An 18,896-nucleotide genomic window follows, 5' to 3' on the forward strand; every position below is an offset into this window, starting at 1 on the left:
TTGAGAGACAGGCTCACTGTCTGTTCCTCAGGCTGGGACAGGAGATCACACACTGTATTATTATTATTGAGAGACAGGCTCACTGTCTGTTCCTCAGGCTGGGACAGGAGATCACACACTGTATTATTATTATTGAGAGATGGGCTCACTGTCTGTTCCTCAGGCTGGGACAGGAGATCACACACTGTATTATTATTATTGAGAGACGGGCTCACTGTCTGTTCCTCAGGCTGGGACAGGAGATCACACACTGTATTATTATTATTGAGAGACAGGCTCACTGTCTGTTCCTCAGGCTGGGACAGGAGATCACACACTGTATTATTATTATTGAGAGACAGGCTCACTGTCTGTTCCTCAGGCTGGGACAGGAGATCACACACTGTATTATTATTATTGAGAGACAGGCTCACTGTCTGTTCCTCAGGCTGGGACAGGAGATCACACACTGTATTATTATTATTATTGAGAGACAGGCTCACTGTTCCTCAGGCTGGGACAGGAGATCACACACTGTATTATTATTATTGAGAGACAGGCTCACTGTCTGTTCCTCAGGCTGGGACAGGAGATCACACACTGTATTATTATTATTGAGAGACGGGCTCACTGTCTGTTCCTCAGGCTGGGACAGGAGATCACACACTGTATTATTATTATTGAGAGACAGGCTCACTGTCTGTTCCTCAGGCTGGGACAGGAGATCACACACTGTATTATTATTATTGAGAGACGGGCTCACTGTGTCCTGTGCTCTGAGGTCTGTCTCTCTCTCTGTGTCTCCAGGCTTCACCACGCTGGCATACCTACGGGTTCACGCCCAGAAGCATCATGGGCAGGACTGGCGGGAGCTGGGCGCCCTGCGGGGCTCGGGGGGCGCGGGGGGCGCCGGGGGGGTGCTGCTGTGCCAGCTGTGTGGGGTTCACTGCAAGACGGCCACCCAGCTGCAGGGCCACATGGAGGTGCACGCCAACGCCGGCCTCGGGGACAGCGCCGCCAGCGCCAACGCCGCCGCCCTCGCCAGCGCCCTCGCCAGCGTGAGCACGGCCATCGCGGGCGCCCACCCCGCCCCGCCCCTGGTGTCCAGCGTGGCCAGCTCGCTGACCGGGGCGCTGGCCGGCGGCGCCGGCCGCAGTTAGCAGAGGCAGGTGGTCTCTCCCTCTCACCCCTCTCTCACTGTCTCACTCTCTCTCCGCCCCCCTCTCCCTCTGACTCCTCTACCTCTCCCTCTCGCCCCTCTCTCACTGTGTCTCACTCTCTCGCCGTCTCACTCTCCCTCTGACTCCTCTCCCTCTCCCTCTCACCCCTCTCTCACTGTGTCTCACTCTCATTCTCCCTCTGACTCCTCTACCTCTCCCTCTCACTCCTCTCTCACTGTGTCTCACTCTCTCACCGCCCCCCTCTCCCTCTGACTCCTCTACCTCTCACTCTCACTCCTCTCTCACTGTCTCACTCTCTCTCCGCCCCCCTCTCCCTCTGACTCCTCTCCCTCTCACCCCTCTCTCACTGTCTCACTCTCTCTCCGCCCCCCTCTCCCTCTGACTCCTCTCCCTCTCACCCCTCTCTCACTGTCTCACTCTCTCTCCGCCCCCCTCTCCCTCTGACTCCTCTCCCTCTCACTCCTCTCTCACTGTCTCACTCTCTCGCCGTCTCACTCTCCCTCTGTCTCCTCTACCTCTCCCTCTCACCCCTCTCTCACTGTGTCTCACTCTCTCGCCGCCCCCCTCTCCCTCTGACTCCTCTACCTCTCCCTCTCACCCCTCTCTCACTGTCTCACTCTCTCGCCGCCCCCCTCTCCCTCTGACTCCTCTACCTCTCCCTCTCACTCCTCTCTCACTGTCTCACTCTCTCTCCGCCCCCCTCTCCCTCTGACTCCTCTACCTCTCCCTCTCACCCCTCTCTCACTGTCTCACTCTCTCGCCGTCTCACTTTCCCTCTGACTCCTCTACCTCTCCCTCTCACCCCTCTCTCACTGTCTCACTCTCTCGCCGTCTCACTCTCCCTCTGACTCCTCTACCTCTCACCCCTCTCTCACTGTGTCTCACTCTCTCTCCGCCCCCCTCTCCCTCTGACTCCTCTCCCTCTCACCCCTCTCTCACTGTCTCACTCTCTCTCCGCCCCCCTCTCCCTCTGACTCCTCTCCCTCTCACTCCTCTCTCACTGTCTCACTCTCTCGCCGTGTCACTCTCCCTCTGACTCCTCTACCTCTCCCTCTCACCCCTCTCTCACTGTCTCACTCTCTCTCCGCCCCCCTCTCCCTCTGACTCCTCTCCCTCTCACTCCTCTCTCAGTCTCACTCTCTCGCCGTCTCACTCTCCCTCTGTCTCCTCTACCTCTCCCTCTCACCCCTCTCTCACTGTGTCTCACTCTCTCGCCGCCCCCCTCTCCCTCTCACCCCTCTCTCACTGTCTCACTCTCTCTCCGCCCCCCTCTCCCTCTGACTCCTCTACCTCTCCCTCTCGCCCCTCTCTCACTGTCTCACTCTCTCGCCGTCTCACTCTCCCTCTGACTCCTCTACCTCTCACCCCTCTCTCACTGTCTCACTCTCTCTCCGCCCCCCTCTCCCTCTGACTCCTCTCCCTCTCACCCCTCTCTCACTGTCTCACTCTCTCTCCGCCCCCCTCTCCCTCTGACTCCTCTCCCTCTCACCCCTCTCTCACTGTCTCACTCTCTCTCCGCCCCCCTCTCCCTCTGACTCCTCTCCCTCTCACTCCTCTCTCACTGTCTCACTCTCTCGCCGTCTCACTCTCCCTCTGTCTCCTCTACCTCTCCCTCTCACCCCTCTCTCACTGTGTCTCACTCTCTCGCCGCCCCCCTCTCCCTCTGACTCCTCTACCTCTCCCTCTCACCCCTCTCTCACTGTCTCACTCTCTCGCCGCCCCCCTCTCCCTCTGACTCCTCTACCTCTCCCTCTCACTCCTCTCTCACTGTCTCACTCTCTCTCCGCCCCCCTCTCCCTCTGACTCCTCTACCTCTCCCTCTCACCCCTCTCTCACTGTCTCACTCTCTCGCCGTCTCACTTTCCCTCTGACTCCTCTACCTCTCCCTCTCACCCCTCTCTCACTGTCTCACTCTCTCGCCGTCTCACTCTCCCTCTGACTCCTCTACCTCTCACCCCTCTCTCACTGTCTCACTCTCTCTCCGCCCCCCTCTCCCTCTGACTCCTCTCCCTCTCACCCCTCTCTCACTGTCTCACTCTCTCTCCGCCCCCCTCTCCCTCTGACTCCTCTCCCTCTCACTCCTCTCTCACTGTCTCACTCTCTCGCCGTGTCACTCTCCCTCTGACTCCTCTACCTCTCCCTCTCACCCCTCTCTCACTGTCTCACTCTCTCTCCGCCCCCCTCTCCCTCTGACTCCTCTCCCTCTCACTCCTCTCTCAGTCTCACTCTCTCGCCGTCTCACTCTCCCTCTGACTCCTCTACCTCTCCCTCTCACCCCTCTCTCACTGTGTCTCACTCTCTCGCCGCCCCCCTCTCCCTCTCACCCCTCTCTCACTGTCTCACTCTCTCTCCGCCCCCCTCTCCCTCTGACTCCTCTACCTCTCCCTCTCGCCCCTCTCTCACTGTCTCACTCTCTCGCCGTCTCACTCTCCCTCTGACTCCTCTACCTCTCACCCCTCTCTCACTGTGTCTCACTCTCTCTCCGCCCCCCTCTCCCTCTGACTCCTCTACCTCTCCCTCTCACTCCTCTCTCACTGTCTCACTCTCTCACCGCCCCCCTCTCCCTCTGACTCCTCTACCTCTCCCTCTCACCCCTCTCTCACTGTGTCTCACTCTCTCGCCGTCTCACTCTCCCTCTGACTCCTCTCCCTCTCACCCCTCTCTCACTGTGTCTCACTCTCTCGCCGTCTCACTCTCCCTCTGACTCCTCTACCTCTCCCTCTCACCCCTCTCTCACTGTGTCTCACTCTCTCGCCGTCTCACTCTCCCTCTGACTCCTCTCCCTCTCCCTCTCACCCCTCTCTCACTGTGTTTCACTCTCTCGCCGTCTCACTCTCCCTCTGACTCCTCTACCTCTCCCTCTCACCCCTCTCTCACTGTGTCTCACTCTCTCTCCGCCCCCCTCTCCCTCTGACTCCTCTCCCTCTCACCCCTCTCTCACTGTGTCTCACTCTCTCTCCGCCCCCTCTCCCTCTGACTCCTCTCCCTCTCCCTCTCACTCCTCTCTCACTGTCTCACTCTCTCACCGTCTCACTCTCCCTCTGACTCCTCTACCTCTCCCTCTCACCCCTCTCTCACTGTCTCACTCTCTCTCCGCCCCCCTCTCCCTCTGACTCCTCTACCTCTCCCTCTCGCCCCTCTCTCACTGTCTCACTCTCTCGCCGTCTCACTCTCCCTCTGACTCCTCTACCTCTCACCCCTCTCTCACTGTGTCTCACTCTCTCTCCGCCCCCCTCTCCCTCTGACTCCTCTACCTCTCCCTCTCACTCCTCTCTCACTGTCTCACTCTCTCTCCGCCCCCCTCTCCCTCTGACTCCTCTACCTCTCCCTCTCACTCCTCTCTCACTGTCTCACTCTCTCTCCGCCCCCCTCTCCCTCTGACTCCTCTCCCTCTCACCCCTCTCTCACTGTGTCTCACTCTCTCGCCGTCTCACTCTCCCTCTGACTCCTCTACCTCTCCCTCTCACCCCTCTCTCACTGTCTCACTCTCTCGCCGTCTCACTCTCCCTCTGACTCCTCTCCCTCTCCCTCTCACCCCTCTCTCACTGTGTCTCACTCTCTCTCCGCCCCCCTCTCCCTCTGACTCCTCTACCTCTCCCTCTCGCCCCTCTCTCACTGTCTCACTCTCTCGCCGTCTCACTCTCCCTCTGACTCCTCTACCTCTCACCCCTCTCTCACTGTGTCTCACTCTCTCTCCGCCCCCCTCTCCCTCTGACTCCTCTACCTCTCCCTCTCACTCCTCTCTCACTGTCTCACTCTCTCACCGCCCCCCTCTCCCTCTGACTCCTCTACCTCTCCCTCTCACCCCTCTCTCACTGTGTCTCACTCTCTCTCCGCCCCCCTCTCCCTCTGACTCCTCTACCTCTCCCTCTCACCCCTCTCTCACTGTGTCTCACTCTCTCACCGTCTCACTCTCCCTCTGACTCCTCTACCTCTCCCTCTCACCCCTCTCTCACTGTGTCTCACTCTCTCTCCGCCCCCCTCTCCCTCTGACTCCTCTACCTCTCCCTCTCACTCCTCTCTCACTGTCTCACTCTCTCACCGCCCCCCTCTCCCTCTGACTCCTCTACCTCTCCCTCTCACCCCTCTCTCACTGTGTCTCACTCTCTCACCGTCTCACTCTCCCTCTGACTCCTCTACCTCTCCCTCTCACTCCTCTCTCACTGTCTCACTCTCTCTCCGCCCCCCTCTCCCTCTGACTCCTCTCCCTCTCACCCCTCTCTCACTGTGTCTCACTCTCTCACCGTCTCACTCTCCCTCTGACTCCTCTACCTCTCCCTCTCACCCCTCTCTCACTGTGTCTCACTCTCTTGCCGTCTCACTCTCCCTCTGACTCCTCTCCCTCTCCCTCTCACCCCTCTCTCACTGTGTCTCACTCTCTCTCCGCCCCCCTCTCCCTCTGACTCCTCTCCCTCTCACCCCTCTCTCACTGTGTCTCACTCTCTCTCCGCCCCCCTCTCCCTCTGACTCCTCTACCTCTCCCTCTCACTCCTCTCTCACTGTCTCACTCTCTCTCCGCCCCCCTCTCCCTCTGACTCCTCTCCCTCTCACCCCTCTCTCACTGTCTCACTCTCTCGCCGTCTCACTCTCCCTCTGACTCCTCTACCTCTCCCTCTCACCCCTCTCTCACTGTCTCACTCTCGCCGTCTCACTCTCCCTCTGACTCCTCTACCTCTCACCCCTCTCTCACTGTGTCTCACTCTCTCGCCGCCCCCCTCTCCCTCTGACTCCTCTACCTCTCCCTCTCACTCCTCTCTCACTGTCTCACTCTCTCTCCGCCCCCCTCTCCCTCTGACTCCTCTCCCTCTCACCCCTCTCTCACTGTGTCTCACTCTCTCGCCGTCTCACTCTCCCTCTGACTCCTCTCCCTCTCCCTCTCACCCCTCTCTCACTGTGTTTCACTCTCTCGCCGTCTCACTCTCCCTCTGACTCCTCTACCTCTCCCTCTCACCCCTCTCTCACTGTGTCTCACTCTCTCTCCGCCCCCCTCTCCCTCTGACTCCTCTCCCTCTCACCCCTCTCTCACTGTGTCTCACTCTCTCTCCGCCCCCTCTCCCTCTGACTCCTCTCCCTCTCCCTCTCACTCCTCTCTCACTGTCTCACTCTCTCACCGTCTCACTCTCCCTCTGACTCCTCTACCTCTCCCTCTCACCCCTCTCTCACTGTCTCACTCTCTCTCCGCCCCCCTCTCCCTCTGACTCCTCTACCTCTCCCTCTCGCCCCTCTCTCACTGTCTCACTCTCTCGCCGTCTCACTCTCCCTCTGACTCCTCTACCTCTCACCCCTCTCTCACTGTGTCTCACTCTCTCTCCGCCCCCCTCTCCCTCTGACTCCTCTACCTCTCCCTCTCACTCCTCTCTCACTGTCTCACTCTCTCTCCGCCCCCCTCTCCCTCTGACTCCTCTACCTCTCCCTCTCACTCCTCTCTCACTGTCTCACTCTCTCTCCGCCCCCCTCTCCCTCTGACTCCTCTCCCTCTCACCCCTCTCTCACTGTGTCTCACTCTCTCGCCGTCTCACTCTCCCTCTGACTCCTCTACCTCTCCCTCTCACCCCTCTCTCACTGTCTCACTCTCTCGCCGTCTCACTCTCCCTCTGACTCCTCTCCCTCTCCCTCTCACCCCTCTCTCACTGTGTCTCACTCTCTCTCCGCCCCCCTCTCCCTCTGACTCCTCTACCTCTCCCTCTCGCCCCTCTCTCACTGTCTCACTCTCTCGCCGTCTCACTCTCCCTCTGACTCCTCTACCTCTCACCCCTCTCTCACTGTGTCTCACTCTCTCTCCGCCCCCCTCTCCCTCTGACTCCTCTACCTCTCCCTCTCACTCCTCTCTCACTGTCTCACTCTCTCACCGCCCCCCTCTCCCTCTGACTCCTCTACCTCTCCCTCTCACCCCTCTCTCACTGTGTCTCACTCTCTCTCCGCCCCCCTCTCCCTCTGACTCCTCTACCTCTCCCTCTCACCCCTCTCTCACTGTGTCTCACTCTCTCACCGTCTCACTCTCCCTCTGACTCCTCTACCTCTCCCTCTCACCCCTCTCTCACTGTGTCTCACTCTCTCTCCGCCCCCCTCTCCCTCTGACTCCTCTACCTCTCCCTCTCACTCCTCTCTCACTGTCTCACTCTCTCACCGCCCCCCTCTCCCTCTGACTCCTCTACCTCTCCCTCTCACCCCTCTCTCACTGTGTCTCACTCTCTCACCGTCTCACTCTCCCTCTGACTCCTCTACCTCTCCCTCTCACTCCTCTCTCACTGTCTCACTCTCTCTCCGCCCCCCTCTCCCTCTGACTCCTCTCCCTCTCACCCCTCTCTCACTGTGTCTCACTCTCTCACCGTCTCACTCTCCCTCTGACTCCTCTACCTCTCCCTCTCACCCCTCTCTCACTGTGTCTCACTCTCTTGCCGTCTCACTCTCCCTCTGACTCCTCTCCCTCTCCCTCTCACCCCTCTCTCACTGTGTCTCACTCTCTCTCCGCCCCCCTCTCCCTCTGACTCCTCTCCCTCTCACCCCTCTCTCACTGTGTCTCACTCTCTCTCCGCCCCCCTCTCCCTCTGACTCCTCTACCTCTCCCTCTCACTCCTCTCTCACTGTCTCACTCTCTCTCCGCCCCCCTCTCCCTCTGACTCCTCTCCCTCTCACCCCTCTCTCACTGTCTCACTCTCTCGCCGTCTCACTCTCCCTCTGACTCCTCTACCTCTCCCTCTCACCCCTCTCTCACTGTCTCACTCTCGCCGTCTCACTCTCCCTCTGACTCCTCTACCTCTCACCCCTCTCTCACTGTGTCTCACTCTCTCGCCGCCCCCCTCTCCCTCTGACTCCTCTACCTCTCCCTCTCACTCCTCTCTCACTGTCTCACTCTCTCTCCGCCCCCCTCTCCCTCTGACTCCTCTACCTCTCCCTCTCACCCCTCTCTCACTGTCTCACTCTCTCGCCGTCTCACTTTCCCTCTGACTCCTCTACCTCTCCCTCTCACCCCTCTCTCACTGTCTCACTCTCTCGCCGTCTCACTCTCCCTCTGACTCCTCTACCTCTCACCCCTCTCTCACTGTGTCTCACTCTCTCTCCGCCCCCCTCTCCCTCTGACTCCTCTCCCTCTCACCCCTCTCTCACTGTCTCACTCTCTCTCCGCCCCCCTCTCCCTCTGACTCCTCTCCCTCTCACTCCTCTCTCACTGTCTCACTCTCTCGCCGTGTCACTCTCCCTCTGACTCCTCTACCTCTCCCTCTCACCCCTCTCTCACTGTCTCACTCTCTCTCCGCCCCCCTCTCCCTCTGACTCCTCTCCCTCTCACTCCTCTCTCAGTCTCACTCTCTCGCCGTCTCACTCTCCCTCTGTCTCCTCTACCTCTCCCTCTCACCCCTCTCTCACTGTGTCTCACTCTCTCGCCGCCCCCCTCTCCCTCTCACCCCTCTCTCACTGTCTCACTCTCTCTCCGCCCCCCTCTCCCTCTGACTCCTCTACCTCTCCCTCTCGCCCCTCTCTCACTGTCTCACTCTCTCGCCGTCTCACTCTCCCTCTGACTCCTCTACCTCTCACCCCTCTCTCACTGTCTCACTCTCTCTCCGCCCCCCTCTCCCTCTGACTCCTCTCCCTCTCACCCCTCTCTCACTGTCTCACTCTCTCTCCGCCCCCCTCTCCCTCTGACTCCTCTCCCTCTCACCCCTCTCTCACTGTCTCACTCTCTCTCCGCCCCCCTCTCCCTCTGACTCCTCTCCCTCTCACTCCTCTCTCACTGTCTCACTCTCTCGCCGTCTCACTCTCCCTCTGTCTCCTCTACCTCTCCCTCTCACCCCTCTCTCACTGTGTCTCACTCTCTCGCCGCCCCCCTCTCCCTCTGACTCCTCTACCTCTCCCTCTCACCCCTCTCTCACTGTCTCACTCTCTCGCCGCCCCCCTCTCCCTCTGACTCCTCTACCTCTCCCTCTCACTCCTCTCTCACTGTCTCACTCTCTCTCCGCCCCCCTCTCCCTCTGACTCCTCTACCTCTCCCTCTCACCCCTCTCTCACTGTCTCACTCTCTCGCCGTCTCACTTTCCCTCTGACTCCTCTACCTCTCCCTCTCACCCCTCTCTCACTGTCTCACTCTCTCGCCGTCTCACTCTCCCTCTGACTCCTCTACCTCTCACCCCTCTCTCACTGTCTCACTCTCTCTCCGCCCCCCTCTCCCTCTGACTCCTCTCCCTCTCACCCCTCTCTCACTGTCTCACTCTCTCTCCGCCCCCCTCTCCCTCTGACTCCTCTCCCTCTCACTCCTCTCTCACTGTCTCACTCTCTCGCCGTGTCACTCTCCCTCTGACTCCTCTACCTCTCCCTCTCACCCCTCTCTCACTGTCTCACTCTCTCTCCGCCCCCCTCTCCCTCTGACTCCTCTCCCTCTCACTCCTCTCTCAGTCTCACTCTCTCGCCGTCTCACTCTCCCTCTGACTCCTCTACCTCTCCCTCTCACCCCTCTCTCACTGTGTCTCACTCTCTCGCCGCCCCCCTCTCCCTCTCACCCCTCTCTCACTGTCTCACTCTCTCTCCGCCCCCCTCTCCCTCTGACTCCTCTACCTCTCCCTCTCGCCCCTCTCTCACTGTCTCACTCTCTCGCCGTCTCACTCTCCCTCTGACTCCTCTACCTCTCACCCCTCTCTCACTGTGTCTCACTCTCTCTCCGCCCCCCTCTCCCTCTGACTCCTCTACCTCTCCCTCTCACTCCTCTCTCACTGTCTCACTCTCTCACCGCCCCCCTCTCCCTCTGACTCCTCTACCTCTCCCTCTCACCCCTCTCTCACTGTGTCTCACTCTCTCGCCGTCTCACTCTCCCTCTGACTCCTCTCCCTCTCACCCCTCTCTCACTGTGTCTCACTCTCTCGCCGTCTCACTCTCCCTCTGACTCCTCTACCTCTCCCTCTCACCCCTCTCTCACTGTGTCTCACTCTCTCGCCGTCTCACTCTCCCTCTGACTCCTCTCCCTCTCCCTCTCACCCCTCTCTCACTGTGTTTCACTCTCTCGCCGTCTCACTCTCCCTCTGACTCCTCTACCTCTCCCTCTCACCCCTCTCTCACTGTGTCTCACTCTCTCTCCGCCCCCCTCTCCCTCTGACTCCTCTCCCTCTCACCCCTCTCTCACTGTGTCTCACTCTCTCTCCGCCCCCTCTCCCTCTGACTCCTCTCCCTCTCCCTCTCACTCCTCTCTCACTGTCTCACTCTCTCACCGTCTCACTCTCCCTCTGACTCCTCTACCTCTCCCTCTCACCCCTCTCTCACTGTCTCACTCTCTCTCCGCCCCCCTCTCCCTCTGACTCCTCTACCTCTCCCTCTCGCCCCTCTCTCACTGTCTCACTCTCTCGCCGTCTCACTCTCCCTCTGACTCCTCTACCTCTCACCCCTCTCTCACTGTGTCTCACTCTCTCTCCGCCCCCCTCTCCCTCTGACTCCTCTACCTCTCCCTCTCACTCCTCTCTCACTGTCTCACTCTCTCTCCGCCCCCCTCTCCCTCTGACTCCTCTACCTCTCCCTCTCACTCCTCTCTCACTGTCTCACTCTCTCTCCGCCCCCCTCTCCCTCTGACTCCTCTCCCTCTCACCCCTCTCTCACTGTGTCTCACTCTCTCGCCGTCTCACTCTCCCTCTGACTCCTCTACCTCTCCCTCTCACCCCTCTCTCACTGTCTCACTCTCTCGCCGTCTCACTCTCCCTCTGACTCCTCTCCCTCTCCCTCTCACCCCTCTCTCACTGTGTCTCACTCTCTCTCCGCCCCCCTCTCCCTCTGACTCCTCTACCTCTCCCTCTCGCCCCTCTCTCACTGTCTCACTCTCTCGCCGTCTCACTCTCCCTCTGACTCCTCTACCTCTCACCCCTCTCTCACTGTGTCTCACTCTCTCTCCGCCCCCCTCTCCCTCTGACTCCTCTACCTCTCCCTCTCACTCCTCTCTCACTGTCTCACTCTCTCACCGCCCCCCTCTCCCTCTGACTCCTCTACCTCTCCCTCTCACCCCTCTCTCACTGTGTCTCACTCTCTCTCCGCCCCCCTCTCCCTCTGACTCCTCTACCTCTCCCTCTCACCCCTCTCTCACTGTGTCTCACTCTCTCACCGTCTCACTCTCCCTCTGACTCCTCTACCTCTCCCTCTCACCCCTCTCTCACTGTGTCTCACTCTCTCTCCGCCCCCCTCTCCCTCTGACTCCTCTACCTCTCCCTCTCACTCCTCTCTCACTGTCTCACTCTCTCACCGCCCCCCTCTCCCTCTGACTCCTCTACCTCTCCCTCTCACCCCTCTCTCACTGTGTCTCACTCTCTCACCGTCTCACTCTCCCTCTGACTCCTCTACCTCTCCCTCTCACTCCTCTCTCACTGTCTCACTCTCTCTCCGCCCCCCTCTCCCTCTGACTCCTCTCCCTCTCACCCCTCTCTCACTGTGTCTCACTCTCTCACCGTCTCACTCTCCCTCTGACTCCTCTACCTCTCCCTCTCACCCCTCTCTCACTGTGTCTCACTCTCTTGCCGTCTCACTCTCCCTCTGACTCCTCTCCCTCTCCCTCTCACCCCTCTCTCACTGTGTCTCACTCTCTCTCCGCCCCCCTCTCCCTCTGACTCCTCTCCCTCTCACCCCTCTCTCACTGTGTCTCACTCTCTCTCCGCCCCCCTCTCCCTCTGACTCCTCTACCTCTCCCTCTCACTCCTCTCTCACTGTCTCACTCTCTCTCCGCCCCCCTCTCCCTCTGACTCCTCTCCCTCTCACCCCTCTCTCACTGTCTCACTCTCTCGCCGTCTCACTCTCCCTCTGACTCCTCTACCTCTCCCTCTCACCCCTCTCTCACTGTCTCACTCTCGCCGTCTCACTCTCCCTCTGACTCCTCTACCTCTCACCCCTCTCTCACTGTGTCTCACTCTCTCGCCGCCCCCCTCTCCCTCTGACTCCTCTACCTCTCCCTCTCACTCCTCTCTCACTGTCTCACTCTCTCTCCGCCCCCCTCTCCCTCTGACTCCTCTCCCTCTCACCCCTCTCTCACTGTGTCTCACTCTCTCGCCGTCTCACTCTCCCTCTGACTCCTCTCCCTCTCCCTCTCACCCCTCTCTCACTGTGTTTCACTCTCTCGCCGTCTCACTCTCCCTCTGACTCCTCTACCTCTCCCTCTCACCCCTCTCTCACTGTGTCTCACTCTCTCTCCGCCCCCCTCTCCCTCTGACTCCTCTCCCTCTCACCCCTCTCTCACTGTGTCTCACTCTCTCTCCGCCCCCTCTCCCTCTGACTCCTCTCCCTCTCCCTCTCACTCCTCTCTCACTGTCTCACTCTCTCACCGTCTCACTCTCCCTCTGACTCCTCTACCTCTCCCTCTCACCCCTCTCTCACTGTCTCACTCTCTCTCCGCCCCCCTCTCCCTCTGACTCCTCTACCTCTCCCTCTCGCCCCTCTCTCACTGTCTCACTCTCTCGCCGTCTCACTCTCCCTCTGACTCCTCTACCTCTCACCCCTCTCTCACTGTGTCTCACTCTCTCTCCGCCCCCCTCTCCCTCTGACTCCTCTACCTCTCCCTCTCACTCCTCTCTCACTGTCTCACTCTCTCTCCGCCCCCCTCTCCCTCTGACTCCTCTACCTCTCCCTCTCACTCCTCTCTCACTGTCTCACTCTCTCTCCGCCCCCCTCTCCCTCTGACTCCTCTCCCTCTCACCCCTCTCTCACTGTGTCTCACTCTCTCGCCGTCTCACTCTCCCTCTGACTCCTCTACCTCTCCCTCTCACCCCTCTCTCACTGTCTCACTCTCTCGCCGTCTCACTCTCCCTCTGACTCCTCTCCCTCTCCCTCTCACCCCTCTCTCACTGTGTCTCACTCTCTCTCCGCCCCCCTCTCCCTCTGACTCCTCTACCTCTCCCTCTCGCCCCTCTCTCACTGTCTCACTCTCTCGCCGTCTCACTCTCCCTCTGACTCCTCTACCTCTCACCCCTCTCTCACTGTGTCTCACTCTCTCTCCGCCCCCCTCTCCCTCTGACTCCTCTACCTCTCCCTCTCACTCCTCTCTCACTGTCTCACTCTCTCACCGCCCCCCTCTCCCTCTGACTCCTCTACCTCTCCCTCTCACCCCTCTCTCACTGTGTCTCACTCTCTCTCCGCCCCCCTCTCCCTCTGACTCCTCTACCTCTCCCTCTCACCCCTCTCTCACTGTGTCTCACTCTCTCACCGTCTCACTCTCCCTCTGACTCCTCTACCTCTCCCTCTCACCCCTCTCTCACTGTGTCTCACTCTCTCTCCGCCCCCCTCTCCCTCTGACTCCTCTACCTCTCCCTCTCACTCCTCTCTCACTGTCTCACTCTCTCACCGCCCCCCTCTCCCTCTGACTCCTCTACCTCTCCCTCTCACCCCTCTCTCACTGTGTCTCACTCTCTCACCGTCTCACTCTCCCTCTGACTCCTCTACCTCTCCCTCTCACTCCTCTCTCACTGTCTCACTCTCTCTCCGCCCCCCTCTCCCTCTGACTCCTCTCCCTCTCACCCCTCTCTCACTGTGTCTCACTCTCTCACCGTCTCACTCTCCCTCTGACTCCTCTACCTCTCCCTCTCACCCCTCTCTCACTGTGTCTCACTCTCTTGCCGTCTCACTCTCCCTCTGACTCCTCTCCCTCTCCCTCTCACCCCTCTCTCACTGTGTCTCACTCTCTCTCCGCCCCCCTCTCCCTCTGACTCCTCTCCCTCTCACCCCTCTCTCACTGTGTCTCACTCTCTCTCCGCCCCCCTCTCCCTCTGACTCCTCTACCTCTCCCTCTCACTCCTCTCTCACTGTCTCACTCTCTCTCCGCCCCCCTCTCCCTCTGACTCCTCTCCCTCTCACCCCTCTCTCACTGTCTCACTCTCTCGCCGTCTCACTCTCCCTCTGACTCCTCTACCTCTCCCTCTCACCCCTCTCTCACTGTCTCACTCTCGCCGTCTCACTCTCCCTCTGACTCCTCTACCTCTCACCCCTCTCTCACTGTGTCTCACTCTCTCGCCGCCCCCCTCTCCCTCTGACTCCTCTACCTCTCCCTCTCACTCCTCTCTCACTGTCTCACTCTCTCTCCGCCCCCCTCTCCCTCTGACTCCTCTACCTCTCCCTCTCACCCCTCTCTCACTGTCTCACTCTCTCGCCGTCTCACTTTCCCTCTGACTCCTCTACCTCTCCCTCTCACCCCTCTCTCACTGTCTCACTCTCTCGCCGTCTCACTCTCCCTCTGACTCCTCTACCTCTCACCCCTCTCTCACTGTGTCTCACTCTCTCTCCGCCCCCCTCTCCCTCTGACTCCTCTCCCTCTCACCCCTCTCTCACTGTCTCACTCTCTCTCCGCCCCCCTCTCCCTCTGACTCCTCTCCCTCTCACTCCTCTCTCACTGTCTCACTCTCTCGCCGTGTCACTCTCCCTCTGACTCCTCTACCTCTCCCTCTCACCCCTCTCTCACTGTCTCACTCTCTCTCCGCCCCCCTCTCCCTCTGACTCCTCTCCCTCTCACTCCTCTCTCAGTCTCACTCTCTCGCCGTCTCACTCTCCCTCTGTCTCCTCTACCTCTCCCTCTCACCCCTCTCTCACTGTGTCTCACTCTCTCGCCGCCCCCCTCTCCCTCTCACCCCTCTCTCACTGTCTCACTCTCTCTCCGCCCCCCTCTCCCTCTGACTCCTCTACCTCTCCCTCTCGCCCCTCTCTCACTGTCTCACTCTCTCGCCGTCTCACTCTCCCTCTGACTCCTCTACCTCTCACCCCTCTCTCACTGTCTCACTCTCTCTCCGCCCCCCTCTCCCTCTGACTCCTCTCCCTCTCACCCCTCTCTCACTGTCTCACTCTCTCTCCGCCCCCCTCTCCCTCTGACTCCTCTCCCTCTCACCCCTCTCTCACTGTCTCACTCTCTCTCCGCCCCCCTCTCCCTCTGACTCCTCTCCCTCTCACTCCTCTCTCACTGTCTCACTCTCTCGCCGTCTCACTCTCCCTCTGTCTCCTCTACCTCTCCCTCTCACCCCTCTCTCACTGTGTCTCACTCTCTCGCCGCCCCCCTCTCCCTCTGACTCCTCTACCTCTCCCTCTCACCCCTCTCTCACTGTCTCACTCTCTCGCCGCCCCCCTCTCCCTCTGACTCCTCTACCTCTCCCTCTCACTCCTCTCTCACTGTCTCACTCTCTCTCCGCCCCCCTCTCCCTCTGACTCCTCTACCTCTCCCTCTCACCCCTCTCTCACTGTCTCACTCTCTCGCCGTCTCACTTTCCCTCTGACTCCTCTACCTCTCCCTCTCACCCCTCTCTCACTGTCTCACTCTCTCGCCGTCTCACTCTCCCTCTGACTCCTCTACCTCTCACCCCTCTCTCACTGTCTCACTCTCTCTCCGCCCCCCTCTCCCTCTGACTCCTCTCCCTCTCACCCCTCTCTCACTGTCTCACTCTCTCTCCGCCCCCCTCTCCCTCTGACTCCTCTCCCTCTCACTCCTCTCTCACTGTCTCACTCTCTCGCCGTGTCACTCTCCCTCTGACTCCTCTACCTCTCCCTCTCACCCCTCTCTCACTGTCTCACTCTCTCTCCGCCCCCCTCTCCCTCTGACTCCTCTCCCTCTCACTCCTCTCTCAGTCTCACTCTCTCGCCGTCTCACTCTCCCTCTGACTCCTCTACCTCTCCCTCTCACCCCTCTCTCACTGTGTCTCACTCTCTCGCCGCCCCCCTCTCCCTCTCACCCCTCTCTCACTGTCTCACTCTCTCTCCGCCCCCCTCTCCCTCTGACTCCTCTACCTCTCCCTCTCGCCCCTCTCTCACTGTCTCACTCTCTCGCCGTCTCACTCTCCCTCTGACTCCTCTACCTCTCACCCCTCTCTCACTGTGTCTCACTCTCTCTCCGCCCCCCTCTCCCTCTGACTCCTCTACCTCTCCCTCTCACTCCTCTCTCACTGTCTCACTCTCTCACCGCCCCCCTCTCCCTCTGACTCCTCTACCTCTCCCTCTCACCCCTCTCTCACTGTGTCTCACTCTCTCGCCGTCTCACTCTCCCTCTGACTCCTCTCCCTCTCACCCCTCTCTCACTGTGTCTCACTCTCTCGCCGTCTCACTCTCCCTCTGACTCCTCTACCTCTCCCTCTCACCCCTCTCTCACTGTGTCTCACTCTCTCGCCGTCTCACTCTCCCTCTGACTCCTCTCCCTCTCCCTCTCACCCCTCTCTCACTGTGTTTCACTCTCTCGCCGTCTCACTCTCCCTCTGACTCCTCTACCTCTCCCTCTCACCCCTCTCTCACTGTGTCTCACTCTCTCTCCGCCCCCCTCTCCCTCTGACTCCTCTCCCTCTCACCCCTCTCTCACTGTGTCTCACTCTCTCTCCGCCCCCTCTCCCTCTGACTCCTCTCCCTCTCCCTCTCACTCCTCTCTCACTGTCTCACTCTCTCACCGTCTCACTCTCCCTCTGACTCCTCTACCTCTCCCTCTCACCCCTCTCTCACTGTCTCACTCTCTCTCCGCCCCCCTCTCCCTCTGACTCCTCTACCTCTCCCTCTCGCCCCTCTCTCACTGTCTCACTCTCTCGCCGTCTCACTCTCCCTCTGACTCCTCTACCTCTCACCCCTCTCTCACTGTGTCTCACTCTCTCTCCGCCCCCCTCTCCCTCTGACTCCTCTACCTCTCCCTCTCACTCCTCTCTCACTGTCTCACTCTCTCTCCGCCCCCCTCTCCCTCTGACTCCTCTACCTCTCCCTCTCACTCCTCTCTCACTGTCTCACTCTCTCTCCGCCCCCCTCTCCCTCTGACTCCTCTACCTCTCCCTCTCACTCCTCTCTCACTGTCTCACTCTCTCTCCGCCCCCCTCTCCCTCTGACTCCTCTCCCTCTCACCCCTCTCTCACTGTGTCTCACTCTCTCGCCGTCTCACTCTCCCTCTGACTCCTCTACCTCTCCCTCTCACCCCTCTCTCACTGTCTCACTCTCTCGCCGTCTCACTCTCCCTCTGACTCCTCTCCCTCTCCCTCTCACCCCTCTCTCACTGTGTCTCACTCTCTCTCCGCCCCCCTCTCCCTCTGACTCCTCTACCTCTCCCTCTCGCCCCTCTCTCACTGTCTCACTCTCTCGCCGTCTCACTCTCCCTCTGACTCCTCTACCTCTCACCCCTCTCTCACTGTGTCTCACTCTCTCTCCGCCCCCCTCTCCCTCTGACTCCTCTACCTCTCCCTCTCACTCCTCTCTCACTGTCTCACTCTCTCACCGCCCCCCTCTCCCTCTGACTCCTCTACCTCTCCCTCTCACCCCTCTCTCACTGTGTCTCACTCTCTCTCCGCCCCCCTCTCCCTCTGACTCCTCTACCTCTCCCTCTCACCCCTCTCTCACTGTGTCTCACTCTCTCACCGTCTCACTCTCCCTCTGACTCCTCTACCTCTCCCTCTCACCCCTCTCTCACTGTGTCTCACTCTCTCTCCGCCCCCCTCTCCCTCTGACTCCTCTACCTCTCCCTCTCACTCCTCTCTCACTGTCTCACTCTCTCACCGCCCCCCTCTCCCTCTGACTCCTCTACCTCTCCCTCTCACCCCTCTCTCACTGTGTCTCACTCTCTCACCGTCTCACTCTCCCTCTGACTCCTCTACCTCTCCCTCTCACTCCTCTCTCACTGTCTCACTCTCTCTCCGCCCCCCTCTCCCTCTGACTCCTCTCCCTCTCACCCCTCTCTCACTGTGTCTCACTCTCTCACCGTCTCACTCTCCCTCTGACTCCTCTACCTCTCCCTCTCACCCCTCTCTCACTGTGTCTCACTCTCTTGCCGTCTCACTCTCCCTCTGACTCCTCTCCCTCTCCCTCTCACCCCTCTCTCACTGTGTCTCACTCTCTCTCCGCCCCCCTCTCCCTCTGACTCCTCTCCCTCTCACCCCTCTCTCACTGTGTCTCACTCTCTCTCCGCCCCCCTCTCCCTCTGACTCCTCTACCTCTCCCTCTCACTCCTCTCTCACTGTCTCACTCTCTCTCCGCCCCCCTCTCCCTCTGACTCCTCTCCCTCTCACCCCTCTCTCACTGTCTCACTCTCTCGCCGTCTCACTCTCCCTCTGACTCCTCTACCTCTCCCTCTCACCCCTCTCTCACTGTCTCACTCTCGCCGTCTCACTCTCCCTCTGACTCCTCTACCTCTCACCCCTCTCTCACTGTGTCTCACTCTCTCACCGCCCCCCTCTCCCTCTGACTCCTCTACCTCTCCCTCTCACCCCTCTCTCACTGTCTCACTCTCTCACCGCCCCCCTCTCCCTCTGACTCCTCTACCTCTCCCTCTCACTCCTCTCTCACTGTCTCACTCTCTCTCCGCCCCCCTCTCCCTCTGACTCCTCTCCCTCTCACCCCTCTCTCACTGTCTCACTCTCTCGCCGTCTCACTCTCCCTCTGACTCCTCTACCTCTCCCTCTCACCCCTCTCTCACTGTGTCTCACTCTCTCGCCGTCTCACTCTCCCTCTGACTCCTCTCCCTCTCACCCCTCTCTCACTGTGTCTCACTCTCTCGCCGTCTCACTCTCCCTCTGACTCCTCTACCTCTCCCTCTCACCCCTCTCTCACTGTGTCTCACTCTCTCGCCGTCTCACTCTCCCTCTGACTCCTCTCCCTCTCCCTCTCACCCCTCTCTCACTGTGTTTCACTCTCTCGCCGTCTCACTCTCCCTCTGACTCCTCTACCTCTCCCTCTCACCCCTCTCTCACTGTGTCTCACTCTCTCTCCGCCCCCCTCTCCCTCTGACTCCTCTCCCTCTCACCCCTCTCTCACTGTGTCTCACTCTCTCTCCGCCCCCTCTCCCTCTGA

The 18,896-nt window shown here is 60.0% G+C and overlaps 1 protein-coding gene across 1 annotated transcript in view; it reads left to right on the forward strand.

Moving 5' to 3' along the window:
* The window catches only part of LOC138238263 (myc-associated zinc finger protein-like), a 42,899-nt gene that overhangs the window by 20,732 nt on the left and 3,271 nt on the right, over positions 1 to 18,896 (forward strand). Inside the window, exon 7 of the mRNA XM_069188386.1 lies at positions 787 to 1,144. Within this exon, the coding sequence (XP_069044487.1) occupies positions 787 to 1,139 (353 nt within the window). The 3' untranslated portion in view covers positions 1,140 to 1,144. The remainder of the gene's footprint in view (positions 1 to 786; positions 1,145 to 18,896) is intronic.

This window comes from Lepisosteus oculatus, chromosome 4, assembly GCF_040954835.1.
Source record: "Lepisosteus oculatus isolate fLepOcu1 chromosome 4, fLepOcu1.hap2, whole genome shotgun sequence".
Taxonomy (NCBI): Eukaryota; Metazoa; Chordata; class Actinopteri; order Semionotiformes; family Lepisosteidae; genus Lepisosteus; species Lepisosteus oculatus.